The 19,567-nt window shown below is 41.8% G+C and overlaps 1 protein-coding gene across 1 annotated transcript in view; it reads left to right on the top strand.

Moving 5' to 3' along the window:
* The window catches only part of MYO5B (myosin VB), a 256,177-nt gene that overhangs the window by 142,548 nt on the left and 94,062 nt on the right, over positions 1-19,567 (top strand). The window contains exons 17-18 of the mRNA XM_065406951.1: positions 15,387-15,498; positions 17,190-17,401. Coding sequence (XP_065263023.1) covers positions 15,387-15,498; positions 17,190-17,401 — 324 coding nt within the window. The remainder of the gene's footprint in view (positions 1-15,386; positions 15,499-17,189; positions 17,402-19,567) is intronic.

Raw genomic sequence — 19,567 nt, 5'->3', positions numbered from 1 at the left:
TTTTATATGGAACAAAGGAGTTATAAATATGCTTCCAAAATAGTCAATTAACTGGGATGTCCAACGCCCTGTCACTGTCCTTTTGGAGAAATGTGCTGCCTGAAAATTCACTCTCAACCCTTGCATGCTTATAAGCAGCAAGAAATAGATACTGAGAATTTATGCCAGCTCTTATAGTAGCAGCACTGCCAATTATTTAATTTTCCTGGTGCTTTCTGACATCCAGAAGGAATTCCCGCCACACCTTTGGACAAACAAATACTTAAAACAGGAAGGCCTGCTGTCTGCTCTAGTTCACTCAGATGGATCTTTATGGAAAAATCCTGTAGAAATTGAGGAAAAAATTGTATCTTTTCTATGAAACTTTAGAAGCATGCTGTAGAATGTAATAGAAATTTACATCCCTTCTCTAGAATTATAGGTGGTGTAACCCTAACTATTGGCTCCACCCTATTAAATTCTCTAAGACTTTTCCATAAAGGGATCTATATCAGCTACTGGTAAGGCGAGGATGCCTAAATTTCTGTGATCTCTAAGATTAAACAATGGGAGAAATAACTCAAAATGAGCCAAGCACCTTTAAAATCTTGTTTATGAAGGCATAAGTAGGGCCAAATCCTTCTTCTGCCCTCCTATGTGTGGAAGGCCCTAAGACGTAGTGGAACAGCCAGGGTTTCTTTATGAACGGGGACACCAAGGGGAGTACATGCCGCCAGCAAGCCACGTGGTAGTGTTCTGCAGCACAGCAGAGGGATCTTAGTTCTGTGACTACCCTGATCAGCTGGCATAAATACTCACCCGGAGCAGGTGGATCTCTGAATTTATGGTTGCACATGGGTTCTCGTAGTGGCTTCAGAGCAGCTTCAGTGGTTCTCTGTTCCCAGTGATTGAAGGAGAGAATTGATTTCCCCCCCTCTCCCCTCCCCACAGAAATCCCTTGTATAAGGCCTGATTTCTTCATTTTTGCACTAGGTGTCCAGCATTAGGCCCATGCAGTCTAGTCTATAAGAGTATTTATATGCGTTTATCTATTTGAAAAAGATATAAAAAATATGTATTTGTATCTGAACTTCAGTAGTTCCTAAAGGCCCAGACAGAGATCAGGGGTCCCTTGTGAGAGGCACTGTACACACACAGCAGCTCTTACACTGAAAAACTCACAAGGCAAAGAAAGCTTTAGCCTCATATCAAACGGTCCTGCAGTGACTCAAGAGCATGAGTACCAAACTCAGGGCAGACTGTAAGGAAGCGATGCACAAGCCCTCAGATTGGTGGTGAGTTCTGTACGTAGATTTCACCAACCAAATGTCAAGTTTAAACTCTTCAAGCACTGTGCCAGCCTTACCAAGGAGTCACAGGCAGTCCCTTGGGTACTCCGTCTGTCTTGCCACCCAGGTAAGCTTACCTTTGTGACAGGTGCTCCTTTACACCAAAAATCACAGCAATATTCAGGTTACTCCCAGTCCCAAAGGACCAGCTATTTACCCCAGGTCAGTTGCACTTTAGCTCTTACACCAAAGACAATGCTTTTAGCCAATCCTGTAATGAACTATCTAAAGATTTATTATATAGGAAAAAGAAACGAGAGTTATTTACAAGGTTAAAGCAAGTAAACATATATGTGCAAATGAGTTACTCTCAAGTATCAAAAGGTAATAGAAGCTTCTGTAATAAGCAAGCTTTGTATGTCCTTTAGGGCTAACTCTAGCTAAGCAGCTGGGGATCCCTTGCTTATGCCTAGAAACCTTGCCCCACAGAGTCCAAGAAGCAATGGTATACAGTTCCTCCTTGTTAGGGGTTTTTATTCCCTTTCTCCCCCCCCCCCCCCTTCTGCTTTAAACTGCAAACTCAGCTTAAACTCAGGGAGGAATTCACTTACAAGACTCATCTTAATGGAGTGGAGGGAGTAAACAACAAAGTCTTTTGTCCTCTTTAACGTTCCACTCTAGTCCCTCTGGTGTCGATGGGCCTTCCTTGTCGAACAGGACATAACGCCTTTTGTTGGAGACCAGCATTTCACACGAGTTAATGTCTCCCTCCTGTCTGCTGATTTACACAGTTACAGAGGCTTACAATGTAAACACTGACATACTACCCTACAGTATGGGATACAGATACTATAACTGAGATTAATATATGCAGCAACTCACAAGCATTCAATAAAGTCTAAACACATTCTTATAATGCTAATGCCTATTTTAACAATGCTAATACACAGGTGAGCCAGACTGGTTCCGGCTATGTACACCTCTACCCCGATATAACGCGACCCGATATAACATGAATTCGGAAATAACGCGGTAAAGCAGTGCTCCGGGGGGGTGGGGGTGGGTCTGCGCACTCCAGCGGATCAAAGCAAGTTCGATATAACGCGGTTTCACCTATAACGCGGTAAGATTTTTTTGCTCCCGAGGACAGCGTTATATCGAGGTAGGTGTATTTGTCAGCATTCCACTGAGCTGGCACCTGGTCTGCCAGCATCACAACCATATGGCTGGACAGTTGCAATTTTGGTTATGAGCACTTTTCCCACACAGTCGAGGTGGATAATTTTTTAATACATGGAGCATCCAAATCTTCCTCTTGTCTGACGTTATTGGTCTACTCTAAAGAGGTGCAAGACTGAGCAGCTCTTCAGTTTTCAATCCTCTCCACTTTAGGGTTCAGGACACTTATGATATGTCTACACTGCAATTTGGAGTGAGCCCCCTCCTTAGGTTCTGAGCCTGAGCTCCAGCCCAAGTTGCAACTTGAAAGCACTGTCTATACAGCTGTTCTGTCGACCTGGGCTCTGGCAGGCTCACTCCTACTTGCTCCAAAATGCTATGTAGACATACCCTTAAGGGACAATGTGAGAATGTTTTTCCTTGCTGCTGTCTTAACATTTCTGGAAGGTGAATATGTACAGTAGTATCTCTTTGCTATATACAGGATAGTAGTTTCAAGTTGTGCAAGTTTTTTTTTTTTATCATCCTTGATTATAGAGATTCACATTAACTGACAAGACCAATAGATTCTATATCCTAATGAAAATCCCCAGGTAGTGAGTAATCTGTACATTTGAACTGACTGAATTATTATGAATTAATTAGGCAAATGTTACATAAAATCTAAATCTGATACCACTGGAAATGTAATAATTTTTTATTCTTCCTTTTGGTTTCAGCTTCACATGGTCACTTTCATGACTTTAAGCACAGCATAAAATCACAATGAGTTTTATAAGTGTAATATCTAGAGTGCATGATTTCAAATTGAAGACATTTTCTGCTAAATAAATGATAGGGAAGAGGTCATTGCTAGAAGCTTGATCTTGCAACCCTTTAGTTCCAATCCTACATGACTAAACTCCATTCAAAATAGCCGTGCAAAATTTTAAATCCTTGAACTGCAAGATGTTTGCATTTCATTTAGGATTTGCAAAAATGTCTTTTAGAATTTTTCTCAAAATAATAGGAAAAAATGCTAATGTTTACATTTCCATGTATAACTGAACACTTTAGAGTCATAGAATCATAGGACTGGAAGGATCTTGAGAGGTCATCTAGTCTAGTCCCCTGCACTCAAGGCAAGACTGAGTATTATCTAGACCATCCCTGACAGGTGTTTGTCTAACCTGCTCTTAAAAATCTCCAATGATGGAGATTCCACCACCTCCCTAGGCAATTTATTCCAGGGCTTAACTACCCTGACAGGAAGTTTTTCCTAATGTCCAACCTAAACCTCCCCTGCTGCAATTTAAACCCATTGCTTCTTGTCCTATCCTCAGAGGCTAATGGGAATATTTTTTTCTCCCTCCTCCTTGTAACAACCTTTTATGTACTTGAAAACTGTTACCATGTCCCCTCTCAGTCTTCTCTTCTCCAGACTAAACAAACCCGATTTTTTCAGTCTTTCCTCAGAGGTCATGTTTTCTAGCCTTTTAATCATTTTTGTTGCTCTTCTCTGGACTTTCTCCAATTTATTCACATCTTTCTGAAATGTGGCGACCAGAACTGGACACAATACTCCAGTTGAAGTCTAATCAGTACGGAGTAGAGCGGAAGAATTACTTCTTGTGTCTTGCTTAAAACACACTCCTGCTAATACATCCCAGAATGATGTTCGCTTTTTTGCAACAGTGTTACACGATTGACTCATATTTAGCTTGTGATACACTATGACCCCCAGATCCTTTTCTGCAGTATGCCTTTCTAGGCAATTTCCCATTTTGTATGTGTGCAACTGATTGTTCCTTCCTAAGTGGAGTACTTTGCATTTGTCCTTGTTGAATTTCATCCCATTTACTTCAGACCATTTCTCCAGTTTTCCAGATCATTTTGAATTTTAATCCTATCCTCCAAAGCGCTCTCAAACCCCTCCGCCCCCAGCTTGGTATCATCCACAAACTTTATAAGTGTCCTCTCTATATGCCATTATCTAAATCATTGATGAACATATTGAACAGAACAGGACCCAGAACTAATCCCTGCGGGACCCCACTCGTTATGCCTTTCCAGTTTGATTGTGAACCACTGATAACTACTCTCTGGGAAGGGTTTTCCAACCAGTTATGCACCCACCTTATAGTACCTCCATCTAGATTATATTTCCCTAATTTGTTTACGAGAAGGTCATGCGAGACATTATCAGAAGCCTCACTAAAGTCAAGATATACCACTTCCCCCCCCATCCACAAGGCTTGTTACCCTGTCAAAGACGGCTATTATGTTGGTTTGACATGATTTGTTCTTGAGAAATATGTGCTGGCAGTTACTTATCACCTTATTATTTTCTTGGTGTTCACAAATTGATTGCTTAATTATTTGCTCCATTATCTTTCCTGGTACTCAAGTTAAGCAGACGGATCTGTAATTACCTGGGTTATCCTTATTTCCCTTTTTATAGATTGGCACTATATTTGGCCTTTTCCAGTCCTCTGGAATCTCTCCCATCTTCCATGACTTTTGGAAGATAATCACTAGTGGCTAAGATATTTCCTCAGTCAGTTCATTGAGTATTCTAGGCTGTATTTCGTCAGGCTCTGATGACTTAAAGACATCTAATTTGTCTAAGGAATTTTTAACTTGTTCTTTCCCTATTTTAGTCTCTGATCCTACCTCGTTTTCACTAGCATTCACTATGTTAGATGTCCAATTGCTACTAACCTTTTTGGTGAAAACTGAAACAAAAAAAGTCATTTAGCACTTCTGCCATTTCCACATTTTGTGTTATTATTTTTCCCGCCTCATTGAGTAACGGGCATACCCTGTCTTTGGTTGTCTTCTTGCTTCTATTTGTAGAATGTTTTCTTGTTGCCCTTTATGTCTCTACCTAGTTTAATCTCGTTTTGTGCTTTCTAATTTTGTCCCTATATACTTGTGTTACTTGTTTATAGTCACCCTTTGTCATTTCACCTAGTTTCTACTTTATGTAGGACTCTTTTTTTGAGTTTCAGATCATTGAAGATCTGCTGGTTAAGCCAGGGTGGTCTCTTGCCATATTTCCTATCTTTCCTATGCAGTGGGATAGTTTGCTTTTGTGCCGTTAATAATGTCTCTTTGAAAAACTGCTAACTCTCTTGAACTGTTTTTCCCCTTAGACTTGCTTCCCATAGGATCTTATCTACCAACTCCCTGAGTTTGCTAACGTCTGACTTCTTCAAATCCATTGTCTTTATTGTGCTGTTTTCCCTCCTCCCATTCCTTAGGATCACAAACTCTACCATTTCATGATCACTTTCACCTAAGCTGCCTTCCACTTTCAAATTCTCAACCAGTTCCTCACTATTTGTCAAAATCAAATCGAGAACAGCGTCTCCCCTAGTAGTTTTCTCCACCTTCTGAACTAAAAAATTGTCTCCAATACATTCCAAGAACTTGCTGGATAATCTGTGACCTGTTTTCCATCACCACGAAGTCCTGTGCTTTGGATGATTTTGTTAGTTGTTTAAAAATCCACCTCCTTCTCTTCTTCCTGGTTAGGTGGTCTGTAGTAGACCCCTACTATGACTTGTTTTTTATCCTTACCCATAGTAGACCCCTACTATGACTTGTTTTTTATCCTTACCCATACACTTTCAACAAGTCTGTCTCCTATTTCCATCTCAACCTCAGTCCAAGTGTATACATTTTTGTTATACAAGGCAACATTTCATTACAGGGGGTATTTCTGGGAGTGAAATGTCTTGGAAAGAAATAGCCAATATTTTGACATTAAATTTTTTGCTTTTGTCACTGTGGCACTCCCATAGTCACTACTCTGAATAGGTTTTATTTGTACGGTGACTTTTCACCCAGTTCTTAAAAAGTTGAATACAGTTTTTCAGTGTTCTGCAGACCATATAAAGAAAATAATAAACTCCACTACAAGAAAGAGCTTGGCAGTTCCCCCATCTTTGATATAGGATATGCTTTGCCGTATTTATCATTTTCATGAAACACTGTGTTCTGCAAGTATTTGATGTAAAATGAAAATGTATCATCCAATTTGAAATGCTACGCAGTAGTTAAGAAATATGTTCATTATTATGTACATAAACCACTGTGATGAATGCGCTGTCCTAGAGAAATGAAGAGTGTATCCATCATCAGCTTTTATGTTTAAAGTATGGAACATGTCTCTCTACTATAAAACCATTTGTCTTCTTTTTAGAAGCTGGTGACAATGAAGATTAATCTAGAGAAAATAAGAATTGAAGCAATGTGTTGCTCCATCAACACTAACAAAATACTCTTTTAGGAATGTTTGAACTTGAGAACTTTATAAGACAAGACTTTATCTGTCATAGTTGTTCTCTTATCCTCTCAGTGTTTAACTATTAATGACACCCAGTTATTAAGAGTACAGCTGAATCCATGGTTAATACCGATGGCTTGAATGAAGTCATGGGCCCGGCCGATCCAGAATGCTCAGTTGTAGTATATCTGTAAGAATTCTGTACGTGGTCAATTTGTGAATGCAAGGCGTGGTCTAGTGATTTAAGCATGGATCTAGAAAACAGCCCTGACTCTGGAGCACATCTCAGAACCATCTGGTTCAGTTTCCATGCTGTACAATCTATTGAAGGTACTTTATCCTTTTTCATAGTATCTGAGTGCCTCACAGTCTTTACAACACCCCTGTGAGATGCATACAAAACTGCAGCACAGACCAGGGCCGGCTCCAGGTTTTCTGCCGCCCCAAGCGGCGAAGAAAAAAAAAAAGCCAATCAGCGGCACTTTGGCGGCAGCTCAATCATGCCGCTCCATTCTTTGGCGGCAGTTCGGCAGCGGGTCCTCCACTCCCTCTCTTCCTCTTCGGCAGCAGCTCAAAGAGGAAGAGAGGGACTGAGGGACCCACTGCCGAATTCCTGCCGAAGACCCGGACGTGCTGCCCCAATAGCGGACGGAGGGTCACCCCTTTGTATTGGCCGCCCCAAGCACCTGCTTTCTTCACTGGTGCCTGGAGCTGGCCCTGGCACAGATGGACCAAGTGACTTGCCCAACGTCATATGGAGAGTCTGTGTCAGAGCAGGGAATTGGACCTGGGTCTCCTGAGTCACAGGCCAGTGTCCGAACCACTAGAATATTCTTTCCCTGTGCAACATTGCTCATGATACTTGCCTGCCATGCAGAGGGTGTTTTGAGGATTAAATACTTACTATTTATTATTTAGAAAGTGCTTGGAACATATCAAGCACTATAAATGCCACATATTAGCAACAGTTAACTTCCAATGTTTGTTCCTTATTCTTTACCAGGTAGAATTTCCTTTGTTCAGAGATGAGCTGAAGCTCTCATATCCAGCCTGCTGCAAATTTTGGTAATGGGGCGTTTGTATTTGACTCTCCAAACCTGTCCCAGTTCCAAAACTGGAATTGCCCAGTTTTCTGGCTGAGGATATGAGAGAAATCTTGTGGTATTTCTGCTACTTTGGACCAAAATCTTGCAAGAACTATTTTATTTCTGGCACCATCAAATCTGAACACCCACTCCTGACTTGTCCTTCACCACAAACTCTAAACCCCATCTCCTCTTTTTTTTTTTTTTTTTTTGTTATAGGGTATGTCTACATTAGACATGTGTGGCTGGCCCATGCCAGCTGACTCGGGCTTGTGGGCTTGGGCTGAATGGGCTGCTTAATTGTGGTGTAGGCATTTGGACTCAGACTGCAGCCCAAGTTCTGGGACCCTCCCACTTCGCAAGCTCCTGGAGCCCAGACTCCAGCCCAAGCCTGAACATCTACACTGCAATTAAACAGTCACTTAACCCGCACCTGAGCCTGAGTCAGCTGCCATGGGGCCTGCTACAGGTTTTTAATTGCAGTGTACGTATATCCTTAATGTCGCCTCCTAGTCTGGACCGGACACTTTTGTTTGTATTAACATGCCTAGATAGCTTTACAGCAACAACAAAAATACGGCATGAAAGCTCTCCTCTGCCTTCATTTGTCTCCCTACTTCTGGTCTTCAAGTTCAATTTCTTGGAAGAATTCGTTTTCAACTTTTAAAGATCTACTAAATAGCATGCCTCAACTCAGCCATTCCAACCTAGGTGGAAGCCCTACATTGCCAGTGACAGATATGTCAAAGAGGATTTGATTTTTTCTCCTTAATCACCAGGAATTTGTCTTGAGGTTTCTCCTTCAATAAACAAAGTCAGAGATGTATGGGTTTTGATGGCAAGGATTTCAATTAGTTTAACTCGTATCTAATCTGGGGAAAATTACGCTGAAATTTTTCTATGAAATGTAACGCAAGAACAAGTGAATTAATTTTGAACAATCGTGGACCAAAACAAGTGATTGTCCAGTTTGATTTGAGTCTGGCATTTTAGACTAAACCCAGAAATTGGGGATTAACACAATTCTGTCAGCGCTGACTGAATAGCAGGATTCACTTGAGCAATTGAATTCCTCATCTAGGACAGTCTGTGATGCATCCATGAGCTATGGCCGGTGTCTGCAAACATTGAGATGTTTTCAAATTCATCCTCTCGGACTTATTACCTTCAGGGAAAATAGTAAAATATTCTCAAGAATAGCGATTAGTGTTGCCAATGCTAACTGGTTATTTTAAATGTTCACCTTTTGTGGCTTATGAAATACATAGAGCCATCCTTCCTTTACAATAATTACCAGTATATATAATCTGTACCTTTAAGGAAGGATGTCTCTGTGTGTATGTGTATATCATATAAAACAAAAATTTGGAATCTGAGTTCTGACACACATGAACTGGTCCTTTAGAATTTCTGAGATCAGTTTAGCCATATATATATTACCTCATCTAGCCAGAAGCTGTTTTGGTTATCACTTAAATATTCCTGACATTTCACTTCCACTTTTTTGTTCATCTGAGCTGTCTATTACATACTGCAATTTTGTACCAGTTTTGTGTAATATCACAGCTGCTAAACCTTACAGACATTAAACATTCATAATTGAAATGTTTCAAGGGCATCCCTATGTACGAAATAATTTTTCATAATGTGCCTTTATCTGCCTGGAAATGTCTTTAGAGAAACATGATCTGTACATTAATTTGGCTACAGATAGTACCTGATTTGTTTGCTGTTCTTTTCTATGGGACTTTTTTAACATTCTTTCTTTTTTTGCTTGCTTTGTTAGGGTGAACATTTTCACTCTCATATTCTAGGGAATAGGTCTGGGCATTAGATCCATGGATAATTTCAGGCAGCACTAATCTGAAGGTTTAATAATTAATCGAAAGGCAAATCTGTTCTGCTATGGCATGGTAACACGAAACAAGAGGAGCTATACCCTCACCTGTTGTTTCTAAAGTAACCCAGGGCAAAAATTATCTCAAATATGCATCCCGCATGTCCCAAAGTGTCCTAGTTCCTGAACAAAGTTTACTGTTTGGTCTTTTTTGTGTTCTATAGTGTTAAGCAATGTGGATCTCTTAAATGGATTATATCGTATGGCACTGGAGTGTCTCCATTTGTCACTTACTCTAGGTCCTCCACTTAAAACAAAACTGTGTGCTTAGCAGATGGCAGAAACCATTATGGTCTGTAATGTCAAGGTCTCCATAGTGCAGTTTGCAGCTTATCCTTGTTTCTGTGGGGTAGTTATGGTGTATCAAGTTGCTGTGGGCGGTGCACATATACAATCTCTCCCCATGCCAAGAACCCTTAGGAGAAGAAAACGTTCAGCCTATACCCAGTCAACTGTTTGTACATTGCAATAACACAACAGTTGTTCAGAGGGTTTTTTCAGAATAGCACACGTCCTATTATAGTTACTTCTACAGTTCAGTTTATAACAAATCACCCATTCGAGATGCAAACAAACAAAAACAGCCACATGCATTGTCTTTTTTCTTTTCTCTCTTTTTTTTTTTTAATGTGCTAGACAGATATTTTTAATACCAATTTCAGTCTGCAGAGACCTAAAATATTGTGGTAAATTATAAGACGTGGGGATTTTCCATTATTCAACTCCCAGACTGCAGGGACGAACACAGTTCCACCCAAGTCACATTGCCGATAATGTAATCACAGTATAATGCCCAGGTGGAGAATTTCTTGGCAGTTGTTGACTGGAGGTAAAACTCCCAGGCCAAGATCTTCAGAGGTACTTAGGCACCTAATTCCCACTGAAATCAGTGGAAGTTAGGAACCTAAATGCCTTTGAGGAACTGGGCTCCAATGACTTCACTGGGTTCAGGATTTTGCCCCAGGTGCCTTAACTTAGCTATTCTTTAATTCCTAGGGTGCTAGATACTTAACTGGGAAAGGAGGAAGATTAAAGAAATCTTGAGTTAGGCCACAGTCTTCCAGCTTGTAGGGCGTGGGCAGACTGCTGTGCTGAGCATTGAGAAGGGGCTTCAGGCACGCCCAGCAGTTTGCCCACACACAAGTTGCAGGATTGGGACCCTTGTAAATTCTGCCACCCTTTTATTGGAGTGCTTAAGTTTTTTGAATCAGAGGTAGTTGGGGTTGGTCTGCACTATGTTATTTTAACAGGATCAGTGATTCTCACTTCCCTGTTTGTTTAGCTGACAGACATTCTGTCCATTTGGGAGCTGTCTTAACTCATGTTTGTCAGCCAGCCTCAAAATCATTAATACATTTATCCTCAGATGTCCTTAACACCCATTCTCGCCATCTCTTCCCACCCCCCATATCCTCTTTTCTAGCTGCTGCTAACTTTCTAAAAAACAAACAACATAAATCTGTTGGGTCTGAGGTTGCTCATGCTTGGTCTCAGCCCAGAGATGAATTTCTTAGGAAAGTTTGAGAAAAATCAGTTTGTCTATTTATTTTTTCAACTGTACCAGCAGGAAGGAAAAACACACTTTCACCAGTAGTTCCAATCAGAATTGTTGCCATTACATAACCATAGTGGGAAGCTAAGGACTTCAAACTGAGTTTGTGTGCTGACATTCACTGTCCTTGTCTTCTCTAGGGAAAAAAGGTGTGTTGTTACTTTGAGTTAGCTGACATGGTAATTAACTTGAAGTAAAATCCTAGTGAAGACAAGACACTAGTATAGACAAGGGTTTGCACGAGTGCTCTAAAAATAGCTGTGTAGATGGTGCTTTGAAATCCAGCTTGGGCTCCCCTCCAGGGCTTCAGAACCTGAACTCCAGCGCAAGCCTCAACATCTACACAGCTGTTTTTAGAGCACTAGAGCAGCGGCTCTCAAACTGTGGGTCAGGATCCCAAAGTAGGTCGGGACCCTGTTTTAATGGGGTCGCCAGGGCTGGCGTTAGACTTGCTGGGACCCATTTCCCAGGCTGAAGGCTTTGAGGGCTTCAGCCCTGGGTGGCCAGGCTCAGGTTACAGGCCTCCTGCCTGGGGCTGAAGCCCTTGGGCTTTGGCTTTGGCCCCCTTGCCCGGGGCGGTGGGACTCAGGCTTCGGCTTTGGCCCACCCACCTAGGGCAGCAGGGCTCAGGCTTAGGTCCCCCTGCTGGGGCTATGTAGTAATTTTTGTTGTCAGAAGGGGGTCGCGGTGCAATAAAGTTTGAGAACCCCTGCACTAGAGCAAGTCACACTAGCATCAAGTCTGTAGACCCAGGCTGGGAGGCTTCTCTCCAGATGCAGTGTAGGCATGCCGCAGGTAGTTTAACAAGAGGTCTTAAATTTCAGCTAACTTCTTTAACTGCTCCTCCCTCTGAGAGTCTTGTAAAAGCAACTGTGAAACTGCTGTATCTTATTGCAGCTGTCCTTAACCGAGCGTGTAAAAGGCTTGACAATGGAGGATTGCCCACCAATGAAACCAGCCTTGTGCACCCCATCTGTCAGTGCCTCACGTTAATGTCTCCATCCCTTCTGACATCCTGCCCCTTTTGCAGAAAACACCCTCTCCTACTTCAGACTGACCCTTTCTCCTTCCACTCCCTCCCCAAGACCCACTGCTGCAATTCTGATAAGGAAAAAGCCACTGAATACCGGCAAGTTGAGGGGGAGATGGAGATAGTTATCGCTCGCTTTATATCAATAAAAAAGAAATGTATGTTTGTATATTGAAACGGAATGTATTTAACTGTATCCCTACGATTTGTAGGTCACTTGTCATCTTAGGCCCTCGGCCTGTGAACACATGAGTTCGATAGGACTACTCATGTGCTTTTAAGTATGTGTATAAGTGTGTTCAGGTTGTAGCCTTAGACTGTAAATCCTTCAGGAGGGAGGACATGCATCTTTGTATGTGTTTATACAATACCCAGCCCATTAGGGCCATGATCTTCGTATAGGACTTCTTGACTCTACTGCAATATAGATGTTTGTATTAATATTCGACGTGCAGAGATACAAGCTCCATGGATCTAAGCAGAACTATGATACTGAGCTCCTTTGCAAAGCACGTTGGAATCTACGAATGCAAACCATTATATAAGAGCTTGGCATTAACTCAGCCTTAAGGTTGCCTTCCTCAGTTAAATCCCCTGCGGTTGTTCAGGTATTTCAGCTGGGACAGGGAAAGCAATTTTTAGATATGCAATTGCAACATCCTGATCTGAACATCTGGGTAAATGTGTACACCCATGTGGGTGGAAGTAGGGTGAAGATCACTAACATAAACTCAAAACTTTAAGCCTGTTTTGTGCAAACTTTCCATAACAAGTCACCTGAGACAGAGCATTGACAATTTCCATCCCAAAATTTCTTTGAGAAATAGGCTAACAATAAAGGCGGGCTAGAATGGAAAGTTCAGTGCTTAACTATGGTGGGCAGTAGACATTTTCACTATTATAGATGGATTTTATTGCAGAGAATTATAGAAAATATTGAGGAACACTTTTCTTTAAAGGCATTTTCCATTTTATTTTTTACTTTGGTTTACAAACACCCATGGCAGCTTGATACTGAAATGTATTTCACTGGGGGGGGATATTTTTTTCTGTTGCGTATGTGCAGTTTTTTTATCGGGTGGGAGGGTCGCTCAGGAGCGTTGTGCTACTGGCATTTTTTTGTTCAAAATTGAGCCCTGGAATGTTTCATTTTGGTGGGGTGGAAAAAGCAAAAAGAATTGCTTGGATTTTGCATGTATATACAAAAGCATAGATCAACTTCTGGTTGCACCATGGACAGACTTCTAAACACTCAATTCTCATTTAATGTATTCCCATTTTAAGACTCCTTTGTGGTGCCAGAGCAGTAGAAAGTGGTCGTAGTGTAAATGAGAATCAGGCCCATAGCATGATTGCTCAAGTTTAGGCAGAAGTCTGGCATTTTGGAGTTCATTCACTTCTTTCCCTGGACGTTCATTTGCATATGTTTAAAATAATTGTAGCAGCACTGGAAATGCCTGGTGTTTTCACCAAAAACCCTGGTTTTGATGGGTCCATAACTCAGCTGTTTTAGTTCGCAGAGGGCTGAAACTTAGTGGACTGTGAATCAATTTCACATCTAATATGCAGACTCTAAATCTCATAGAGATGGCAGGAGATGCCTCTTCCTAGCAGTATAATATAGTGCCCTGATTTCTTGAACTACAGCTCTGCCACGTTTAGAGACTTCATTGTTTGTGGTGCAGAGCCTTCCAAACAACCTGCTTTACCTATCCCAAGCCAAACATCTAATAACAGCCATGAGAGCAGCCAAGTTCGAGCATGTGCCTTAAAGGCCTGAACTCTCAACATGAGAAGTGTTCTAATGTATATGCATCAGAGTATGGAAACAAAAGCCAGGCAAGAACTATGTTCAATGTGTTCCATGCCATATACTGTGTTTGCTTTTTAATTTCTCCTCAAAATATGCACATAACGCATGTCAACAGCTATAGAAGATACCCACATGTGTCCAGGGCCAAAACTGTTCTTGCTCTTAAGTGATTTCATTGGAATGCAGTAGACTGGTGGTCAGGGGAATAGAACTGAAGTGTTCCGCAGTGGTTCCACTCCAAACCAAGGTCTTAGCAAAGGAGCTTATGGGAGTGCAGATAAAAGAAGAGGTTCTATAGCAAATCTGGATTGATGATAGACACAAAGCATACAGTGTGAACAAATAATGACCAATTTCTGTAGGGCTCAACCTGGCCATCCTAACTCAGGCCAAACACCCATCAATCTGAATCAGTTCCCAGCCTAAGGACATGCAGGATCAGGCAACAAAATATTACTTGCAGAAAAATATTTGAAAAAAAACATGTGGAAGTCCAATGGTGAGATAGTGGCAAGTGTGATTAGAAGAGGTTGTAGGCCCAATTTTTATATAACACAATCCTTTGGCATTTTCGGACAGTGGTTACCTCAGGTGGTTGACCGGCATGTGTCATGATGTTCGGTGCGACCTGATTTGTCTTATTTTACATCTGTCTCTCAATGTGGGGTACTTTTTTGGCTGAATGGTATTTCCATAAATCCCTCTAATGCAGATACTGTAGATTGTAGTTCTGCAATCCTGCTATGGCAATGCTTTCCGGTTAGAAGGAGGAAAGGTTCTTGTGGTTGTTTGGGCGTCGTCGGCACCAAATTGAGTGTGGCTGTGTCATAATCAAGCGGGAAACTTTCTGGAACACTTAAAATTAGAGAGGAGCCTTAACATTTAGACCCAAATTAGAGTTAGGCTGGCGATTGCATTCAACACCAAATCAGGGCCGAGGTTGAGGTTCACATGAATGGTGCAGAAATCTGGCTAGCCGTTCTTGTGATACTTGGGTCCCAACTGATGTAAATCTTTCCAGATCACCCATCCTCCTTTGTGATTTTAAATATACCTGATCCAGTACAAGCTGGTGGAGGGGGGAAGGAGGGAGGGGAAGCACCTTCCAACCCAGTCCAGAACCAGCGGGGGTTGGGTTCAGACCTGATTTTAAACCCCACTCTCCCTCTCTCTCCTCCAAATGTGAAAAGGTTTGGATTCGAGGTTTGGTTTATTTAAGCTCTAATTCTAAACATTAGCTAAATAAATGAAACCCAGTGCCCTGTTTAATTTTATCTGTGCTTTGCTTTCAGGTGGTCCTACCATGACTTTTTCAATAGGTATCGAGTTCTTATGAAAAAGAGGGAGATCTCTAAAAATGACAAGAAGTTGATCTGTAAAACGCTTCTGGAAAACCTCATTAAGGTGAGCTGGGACTGAAGCTTTGGAAACAATCATTAAAGCGCAGAAGCTGTTGACACTGATAATATCTCAGCTCACCTTCCCTTCCTCCCCATTTGCCTGCTGTAGCTGAAAATGCTGATGTGTCCCTGGCACTCAGGAGCGTCTTCCAAAGTCAAACCATCTCAGAACGAATAATGAGACTAAATGAGACATGGCATGAGATCTGTTGATTGCATTCAAGCTGAAAAAGCCTTTTTTCTGCAATTGAATTCCACAGCTCGTTCGTGGACAGTAAATGATAGTGAGTTACTATCCCCACAAAACCCATTCCTTTTCCTTCTTTTTGACAATTGGAATAAAATCCTAGAGTCCCAGCTTCACACACGGCGTACAGCATGAGGAATCCCGGTCAAGAGATGGAGTGGCCGAAGGGCCTATCTCTCACTGCACAGAGACCCCCAAAGCCAGTCACCAATCACCTTTTCATATAAATGATGAAGAGAAAATGCAACAAACATGATATGTCTGCTGCATGGGAAATTCTTAATGGTCACATACTGTGAGAACAGTCTAGGCACTGAGATTTCTTTTCCAATTATTAATTTGTTCTGTCCTTTTTAAAAAAAAAAATTAACAAGCTGTAGCTGAAGGAGGTTCAGTTTGTCATTACTCAGGCTCCTTGGGAACTATTTGAGTTCATTTTTAAATTTAAGGATATTTTCCAATGATTTTTTTTCTCCGTGATTAAATTTTTATTTCTTTTTTGTTGCTGAGGCCTCTGACAGGTTGGCTCGTTGTTTTCTTGGGGCCCCGGTCCTGCAAAGACTCAGCTTTATTCACTGACATGTCCTGTTGACGTCAGTGGGTAAAGTTAAAGCACATGCACACCTTTGCAGGATCGCAGCCTTGATTGTTTTTTCCTAAAGAGATGATCTAAAGTTGCAAAATGCAGCTTTTGCATCCAGATTTTGAACATGCGCTCAGTCTGTGGGTTTGGCTTAGCCTGTTTGTAAGGAGTGGGGCCACTTTTAGAGTGTTGGCACAGATCTGGGTTCAGATTTTGACACTCCTCTCATTTCCCACGCACAGTTTGGGAGTCTTTGGCTCAGAAATTTTGGTTCTAGCTCATCTCTTAAGTTTTGTCACAATGGAGGAGAACAAGCTTTTGTTTTTCACCCTATCAGAGAGGATAACATGCCAAGAAAGTGTTTACATCCAGTTTGCATATTCATTGACTAGAATGGAAATACAGAAACTGGAAACAGAAAGGACCAAGGTCCAGCAATGCCAATGCCCTATCTCGTGCGGTTGTGATATGACATGACGAATGCCCCTTGATCTGAAAACACCATCTGTGTTCCAGAGCAAGGTGACAAGCCTTCATGGTCCCCGCTAATGCCTCGTTAGGACAAATCCCGGTAAATTGCAAAACTCCCATTGACTTCAATGGGACTGGGATTTGGTCCTTAACTCTTGTCAGCTGTTAGTGGAAATATGTGAAAATCGGGATTGTTGGGTTAAAAGAGTGAGTCTTGGCTTTATATGCTGAAACTGGTGCTGTGGGATAAAGTTTGTTTAAGCCAGTTGAACGGATATGGGAATTGAATTGGTAAATTTTATTCACTCTTGCCATCCTTATAATGCTGAGCAAATGCATAGACTCCTCAGGAAAATGTTTGTCTTAACTCCTTTTCCCTTATGCTTTTGAAAAGGATCCTGACAAGTTCCAGTTTGGACGTACCAAGATCTTTTTCCGTGCAGGCCAGGTGGCATATCTGGAGAAACTGCGGGCAGATAAATTCAGAGCTGCTACTATCATGATACAGAAGACAGTGCGGGGCTGGCTGCAAAGGGTGAAGTACAGAAGGATGAGAAATGCTGCAATAACAATCCAGAGGTATACACGAGGACACCTGGCTCGCAGGTAAGCGTCATCTCTAGAGAATGACTAGCTGGGAACTATAGAGTGGAGAATAGTTCCAGCTCTCTTATTAGAACTACTCAGTCATCTGATACCCTTATGTTATGAAACCTGGGTACATTCATAGATTCCAAGGTCAGAAGAGACCATTGTGATCATCTAGTCTGACCTCCTGCATAACACAAGCCATAGAACTTCCCCAAAATAATTCCTAGAGCAGATCTTGATATCACAAGTACATGACCTGCCTTATCTTCAGAAGCACTAAGCACCTGCAGTTGCCATTGACTTTATAGGGAGTTGCAGGTGTCCTGCACCTCTGAAAATAAAGCCCATTCTATGTGTATGTAGATCATGGACAATGTGGTGTAGCTGTAAGAATAAGGGCATGGGAGTCAGAATTCCTTGGTTCTGTCCCCCACTCTATCTGTGATTTTTGGGAAGGTCGCCTAAATTCTTTTAGCCCTTGTTAGAGGGTTTATTCCTTCACGCTCTTACTTCCCTGGTCCTTCTCACGTGAACAGAGAGCAACAATACCCGAAGTCCGAAGGTGCAAACAATTCGATGTTTATTGGGATGAACTTCCAGCAAGCAATGATTCCAATTTCCTTCCTCAGTGTCCCCTTCCCAGCTCTGGTGTCACAGAGCCTTGCCTGTGTCCCTGTTCCCATTCCCCGCCTTAACAAAACATGATTCCAATTCCCCACCCCCTTACTTCTTGATTGACTGCAGACTATATAGTAAAACTCGAGTTTTGCTTAACTATACCTTAACCAATCATTTTACTGAAATTTAAGTAACCAATCCTAACATATTGTAACACGATTATCTAACCAATTATATCCCACCACCTTAATTGGTTTACACCCAGCAAAATTAATTATACATCAGACAGAACCAATCACGGAACCAGACAAAGATTATACAGACAAACAATAGGGAAGTGGGGACTGCAAGAACAACAAGAAATGAGGATTTCACACCCCAGCTATTGATAAGTGAGTTCTTGCCAGACAGGATGCTATCAAACTAAGTTTTCTTTAAATCTTCTAGGCTCTTCCCTTTCTCTGGAAGTGATAGATCGGATCACCTTTCTAACAGCCCCAGATTACCTTATTTCAATGTGACTAGTTTGGAATGTGAGGATGTGACCATACACTTCCCAGCTTATGGCTGCCTCTGCTGTTTAGCCAAAGGCCTAAGAACAAGGCCTTAGACTATCATAGTGAGAGAAGGCCTATAAACTGGCAGACTGATTTTGATTCTTGTTTTGTACCTCTATAACTAGCTAAGTGATAAGAATACACCTAAATTCTTAAAGTATAGGCCTTTGCAGACAGGCCTGAATATCTGTATCCTAACAGCCCTGTCTGCTCTCTCTCATATGTTAATGCACTATTTATTGGTGTTGCACCTGTGTGTGTGTGTGTGTGTGTGTGTGTATAGTGAAAACGTGTGTGTATGTGTGTGTGTGTGTGTGTGTGTGTGTGTGTGTGTATGTGTGTGTGTATATATATATATATATATATATATATATATATAGTGAAAACATGACTTGAAATGTCACCTGGTAGAGCTCATGGTAGAGAAGATTCAAGGATTAGAGATGCGGCTGGAGACAATGGTGGAATTCAGGCAGGAATTTGAAGGTGTAATGCAGGAGAGGAGGTGATAGACAACCCAAGTTTTCCGGACACCTGCCAAACAAAAGGACCTGGAGGGTGGACTGCCAAAAGAGAAGGATAATCCATGGAAGAATGTGACTATGGGGACAGGTCAGAGAAGGACACCAGCTATTGGTGGTAAAATTGAGTTGAGTAACAGATTTGCTGCACTGGAAGGAGAAACAGGCAGAAGGTGAGGAAGAAAAGAAGCGACGCCAATCCCTGCAGAAGAGATGGAGATAGCCAGGGACTGAAGCCTAAGGAAGAATGGGAATATGATATGAGGGGGCTGTGACGGAGAACATAAAACAGAGTCATACAAGCACCAGGGAGAGACAGGCTCATGTGAGTGAGGACTAAACACTCCAAAGAATTGACAGGCATGTCACCAGACCAGATTCAGAAAACAGAAGTGTGTGCTCTGTGCCAGGAGCAAGGGCATGAGATTTGGCTGTGAGGCTAAAGAGGATTATGATGGGAGGGAGGAAAAATCCACTGATGGTGC

Source organism: Emys orbicularis, chromosome 6, assembly GCF_028017835.1.
Source record: "Emys orbicularis isolate rEmyOrb1 chromosome 6, rEmyOrb1.hap1, whole genome shotgun sequence".
NCBI lineage: Eukaryota > Metazoa > Chordata > Testudines > Emydidae > Emys > Emys orbicularis.
The sequence above is the reverse complement of the archived record's forward strand: the minus strand, read 5'-3'. Positions and strand labels throughout refer to the sequence as shown.